The sequence below is a fragment of the Mus caroli genome, chromosome 12, assembly GCF_900094665.2.
Source record: "Mus caroli chromosome 12, CAROLI_EIJ_v1.1, whole genome shotgun sequence".
In the NCBI taxonomy this organism is placed as follows: Eukaryota; Metazoa; Chordata; class Mammalia; order Rodentia; family Muridae; genus Mus; species Mus caroli.
Window position 1 is genome coordinate 97,918,851 of NC_034581.1, and position 6,000 is coordinate 97,924,850.

At 53.2% G+C, this 6,000-nt stretch overlaps 1 protein-coding gene across 1 annotated transcript in view; it reads right to left on the reverse strand.

The window, feature by feature from the left end:
- Nucleotides 1-4,022, reverse strand: part of Prima1 (proline rich membrane anchor 1) — a 46,493-nt gene extending 42,471 nt beyond the window's left edge. Inside the window, exons 1-2 of the mRNA XM_021179647.1 lie at nt 3,957-4,022; nt 3,219-3,341 (exon numbers count right to left, since the gene is read on the reverse strand). Of these exons, the coding sequence (XP_021035306.1) occupies nt 3,219-3,311 (93 nt within the window). The 5' untranslated portion in view covers nt 3,312-3,341; nt 3,957-4,022. The remainder of the gene's footprint in view (nt 1-3,218; nt 3,342-3,956) is intronic.
- Nucleotides 4,023-6,000: the final 1,978 nt, after the last annotated feature.

A 6,000-nucleotide genomic window follows, 5' to 3' on the forward strand; every position in this document is an offset into this window, starting at 1 on the left:
CTTGTCTGGGTTACTTTTCTCATCTGTGGTGACAAAACATCTGACTGCGGAACTTCAAGAAGGAGGATTTTAGCTTGACTCACATTCCCTGGGACAGCCCATCATGGTGGGAAATCCCCGCCAGCAGGAGGTAGATGTGGCTAGTCACATTGTGTCCACAGTCAGGAAGCAGAGGGGCATTAATGTGGACAGAGGGAAACAAGGACTGTGTTGGGAAGGGGGAGGTCATTCATGAGATGTTCTGGCAGAGAGTTTGGTTGCATTTTGCCTGTGCCCTGGGGATGTGAGTGACGCTGGATTCGAGGTCACTTTGTATGGCTCTCACACCCAGTGTGTATGGTGCCTCCTAAACATGTTCAGGATTTGCCTCTGTTATTGTCCTGCCCCAGGCGTCCACGTCTACTGGGTAGCGCCTGTCTCTTACCTAGTATTGCTAGGAAAATTGTCTTGTTGAGTAATGGATAAACAGTAAAGATCACTATATCTTACAAATATCCCCAGAATGGTACAGAATAGACTTATGCTAAAAGTGAAACCCAGCTTGGCATATGCTCAACACATATGGCAGCCCTGTCCCTCTCCATGGGCCTCTTTGCCATCTTGTGCTCTGGAATCAAAATCCACCCTCCCTGAAGCCCTGAGGTGTCTAAAGTGACCATCTGAGATGGTGTCATGTCTGACTTTGAACTCTCCATTGTGCCTAGGAGTCCCAGTGTCAAATCTCAACTTTAAGACAATTAGGGGTTTATCTCTCCTTCCCTCCCCAGGTCTTTCCATGCCTCACCCTTGCCCTTGGCTTCTGGCTGTTCCCTCTGTCAAATATTTCACTGTCTGGTGTATCCAGAACTCTGTCACATCCATCTCAGTGGTGGCACTTCTGTGGGTTGTTTCTTGGACTCTTTCTCCAGGTCTAAACCATTTGCTCCCCTGAGGGATTCTGCCTGGAATCACTTGCTTAGTGACATCGCCAGCACAGCCTGCCAACACCACAATGACTGGGGCCACTAAGCCACTTGCTCTTGACACAGAGCTTGTCATCTGGAGGTGCCCAATAAAAGCTGCTGCTAGGAAATGCAAGCTGAGGGAGCTGAGTGGAGGATTCAGCTTCTACTAGGTCTGGGATAGCTTCGTGCCAGCACAGAGACACATAAGGCCAGATCCAAGACTGTCTCCCTAGCATTTGCTTTAGATAAGTGCCCACAAGCGTGATGGCTTCTGGCATCTTTTAAGGAGATAGGCCAGCACCGCAGTAACTTGACGAGACACACTCCTGTCACACCTAATAAATCTGCCAGCCTGTCATCCTCTTCCCTTACAAGAAAAGAAAATCAACCGAAGTGAACTTAGAAGAACCCTAAGTCATAAAAGCTTCATTCCAGACACATTGACAGGAGGGAGGGTTAAGGAATGACCCCACCCACCTTTGGCAATTTAAATGACATTGGACTTAAGCAACTCTTATCATCTTGCCACAGTCAGAGACTTTCACCAATTCAAGGGAGGAACTTGCCACATGAGGGACCCGGGTTTCTGGCCTCATCTAGTGGCCCATTAATCACAGGATGGTTGCATCAGACCAATCCTTTACTCTCTGGAGGATTCTTGGGCAGTGATTGCTCCTGGAAGCAATGATAGCTCTGACATCTTTCTCTGTGTTCGGGGAACTCCTAAGATGTGTTGGATCTATTCTCTCCACTTAAAAGAAACACATGGCCTAATGAACCTGCTTGCTTCTTTCTTCTTCCCTCCTGTGTCCCTCCCCAAACCCAGCTCTCCTGCTTAAAAACCCAGACCAATGCATTGCCAATCCCCCTTCCTTTCCGCTGGCTTCTCTACCCCTATCATCTGAGGATGAATTTTCCAGAGCTTCAAGCCAAGATCTGGCCCGCACTATTTAACTCAAGGATTCTTTTCTAATTGATTTTCATGAGAATTGATTTGTATTGAGTCTGAGAATCTGAAACACGCATGCACAAATGCTTTTGTAAACACTGCCAGGCTGTAGGACATGACAGAGCAGGGGCTTTGTTTTGTAGTCCTCTGATGGGTAGAGCAGATGGCATGGCTCTTCTCTTTAGAGCCCTCTAACTTACATGATAGCTCTGTTGTCCCTGTCATCCCTCCTCTCTCAGTCCTAGCTGAAAGGTTTTGGGAAGACAGAGAACTAGGCACCTGGGTACACAGACAGGTGAACTCTGCAATGGGGCTCAGCTAGAAGTTGAACAAAAGGATCTCGTCTCAATGGTCCAAGTGTTGAGAAATGAATCCCCGATTCCCGAGAACACACAGTACATTTAAATAACGCAATCATAAGCCAGAGGCTGGCCAGAGCAGAGAAAGCAGAAACCTTGGCCTGAGCTAATGGTGGGATGCCTCTAGAGAGTCATGGAAGCCGGGGAGTGTCTCTGCCCAGTGGATGTAACATCTCACACTCCAGCAACAGCAAGGACAGCTACTAACCATGTTTCCTGGGGTCCAGGTGATGTACCAAGCAAACAAGTACTGGCCCCATAACAAGCAGGAAGAAGAAACCCAGGATCAGAGCTTAAGTTCCTTGTTTAGTCACCTTGCTGGTAAAGGACTGGTCATGGGGGGGGGGGGCGCGGTTAGGGCAGGACTAGAGAACATCCCATCCAATCATCTCGAGTAACTGGAGTTAGTGGGGGCTTGGTCTCTGTCCTGAAGACTGGGAGGTCAAAGGTGAGGGTTTGTCCTCCAGCAGTCTTGACAGACTGTGTTTTGCATGAATCGTGGGTCACCATCCACCTCCCCAGCCACCACTTAGAAGAAACACAGCCCTCACCCCAGGTTGGAGACAGTTAGTTGGAAGGCTAATTTGAAGTTTAGGGGTCGAATCTGGTAGGAAACAAAGCACCACTGTGGGATCTTTTTTGGGGGGGTTGGGTTTTGGGGGTTTTTTTTGGTATTGTTGTTTGTTTGTTTATAAGTTTGTTTCTTTCCATAAAAGCTGCAGTAGAGTTCACTATGAGGTCTTAGTGCCTTTCTATATCAAGTTCATTCGGTCCTGCAGGCCTTAGGCCACAACTGAGACTCTTTGCAAAGTTTCTTTTTTGTTTTTTTTTTAAGGTTAGAGCATGGTATACTTGACCAGTTTTTCTTCCTCCCCAAGTATCTCCAAGACCACTCAGTGGGTGGCTGTAGGGGGAGCTCTGAAGTGACCCTACCCCCTTCCCAGGAGGCCTCTGCCCGCTTCTCACCTGAACTAAACCCCAGAGTGGGTGCAGCGCACAGTGCAGCAGAAGTGAGGGCCAGCAGCAGCCATGGCGCAGCACCAGGTCCCGGAGTAGCATCTCGGCCTGCGGCGCCCACTGGTGAGCTAACTGTCAAGGGAGCAAGGCTTGAGTCAGGTGGACGCTGCATAAACCGTAGCACCAATTCAAGAACCAACTCGATGAGGACTCACTTGCCCCGCACTTTGGGGCACCTGCGCAAAGCAAGTCTTCATCTTCCTTCCAGTGCGCACACACTTGATGACTCTCGGTGCTTCCCAGAACTCACACCCTACCTATCCTGGAGCACACCCCCTCCCCTTCAGAATACCGCATGCACACCTTGATCCCGTGCACACCCCAGAAACATCCAAACACACTTATTGAACCTCATACAAACCTAGAAACGGCCGTGCACAACTCTGACTAGGAGTACGCTTCAAACCCAGAGTGAATCACTCACTCTGCGCACGCACGCACTGTGACCCCCATGCACCGCCACCGACTCCCGTCCGCACACTCCTTGACTCTGCTTGCACAGTACCAGCAAATCACTCGCTGCGTGTAGTCTTTCTGCCCCAGGGACTTCAGTGCGCACACTGTCTCATAGGAACCTCCGTACGTGCCCCCATTTGCCGCCCAAACCCCAGCTCCTGTTCCCGGGCAGGCGTAGGTTTTCCTGCACGCCCCCATCACCGCCCGCACCCCTCCGATGCCTCACGCCACCTTGCCTGGTGGCGACCCCCACCGATCGTCGACACGGAGAAGGGAGGTCAGGGTTCCCCCCACAGCAGCTCTGTTCTCAGCAGCCGGACGGCCCCCATTTAAAGCCAGCCGCCTCCCCAGTCCCCCGCCCTCTAGGCGGGGCCTCTAAGCTCACCCTGGCGGCTGCGCGCGCGCTCGGGGGCTTCACTTGCAGAGGACGAGCGCGGGGCGCTGGAGCAAAAGTTTGCGCGCTGCTTGGGCCTCCAGGGCAGCTGATCTGGGAGACCGGGGCGCGGCGCACTCGCATGGAGCTCCAGGCTCCGCTTGGCCGCGCGCGGGCCGGGAAAGGCGGCCACTTCCGAGCCCGTGGTCCCGGTCGGGCTGCCCAGGCAGAGGGTGTGGAAAGTGTCCTCGGGTCCTCCGCGAGCGGTCCGCAGGAGTCCTTCTTCAGCCAAGCCACGGGTCCCTGCGCCGCCCGGGTCCCCGCCCTTCCTGGTGGCGCCGAGTGGCTGCCCGGGGCGCAGGGTGCCGGGGGCCCGCGGGAGGCAGCGGGCGAGAGGCGCCGGCCCGGAGCACCCGCTCCGGCAGCAGGGCCGCGGGCGGAGGCGAAATAAATAATGCACGAAAAAGGAAAACAGACGTGAGCGGAGCCAGAGCCTCGCCCGCCTCCCTCCCGGGCTGCACTCCCGCCCGCGCTCCCCGCTGCCGCGGCCGCCAGCGCCGCTGCAGTGATTCCTCGTCTCCATCTAGCGAGGCTATTGTGTATTGGGCGCTTAATAATTTATTTATTCACCCTAGAGGCCGAGGACTCCCAGTGACAGTGGCAACCTGCTTCTGCTTGCCCTTCCCTCAAGTTCATCCCCCAGGCTGCGGGAAGGTGGTAGTTAAGGTCTGACTAGTGGGGACCCCGTCTGAGCTCTATCCGTAGCGGACGCCCCCTTTCCCCTGTGTGTGCTGAGCTAGGATGGTGCTGGCTAGCCCTCCAAATCAATGTGCCTGACCTCCCTCCATTTGGCAGTCATGACCTCGGGACCTCTCTATTAACTCTGCTGTGTCTTAGGGGGAGTTGCGACATTTCAGGGAAAGCCTTCTCCCCAGGACTTTTCCTCCACCATCCACAAACTCCTGTTTGATGCAAGATTATCAACAAGTCGGTTCTTCAGGAAGGAGCTGGTTGCATCTCGTTCAAACAAGCTGCATGCTGCTCCTTCCTACAGGAGCCTTCCCAGGCGCCACGCAGGCGCCTTGCTCATCTGGTGATAGCGCTTTATTAAATGCTCTGATTGATGTTCCCTGGAGGTGGGGGTGTGACCATTCCAGTCAAAGTCGCAAAGAGCTGGGCAATCCTGTCTGGGGTTAGGGAAGAGAACCAGAGGCTTATAACCGAGGGTAGACACCACAGCCCACTGGTTAAGAAAGTTAGCTAGTTCCCCTTGGCTGTCCCCAAGTCACTCCAGGTAAACTCACAAAAGTACAAAGTGCTTTGCAAAGCAGGTTTCAGACCAATTCTTCTGCAGCTTCCTTCATCAGAGCACAGCAGCAAGGCCTCCCCTTCTCAGTGCGTACCTAGCTGATGAACTTGTGAGCCCCAAACACATGCCCAGTTCTACTAGAGAGACTGGCACAGCAGATGTGAATGAGGCCTTCCCCTACCAAGAACCGGGGAGGGGAAGGTCAGGGGACCATGTCAACATGTTGCCAACACTGTGATGCTCCACTGTCATTGAGACAGGGGCCTACACTGATCAAGAGAATGAAGACAAAGTGGTCCAGGGCTGTGGGAATATGCCAGCAGGTCTGGTAGTCCTGTAGACAAAAATATGGAGACATTTGTCCCTTTGTTTATCCAGTCATTTGTTTTGTATAATATTTACAAACACCTAGTTGCAGGAAATATGAAAAAAATGAACCTGCCAACTCTGCACGGGGACGGACCACACTTCCTAGCTCTGCTGGCTGCCAATTCTCCAGTCACATCTGATCACAGGGCCATCTCTCTGGCGCTCCCCAACGCCCCCAGCCCACCCCCCGAGTTTCTCTCGATATCACGCACGCCACGGTCAGC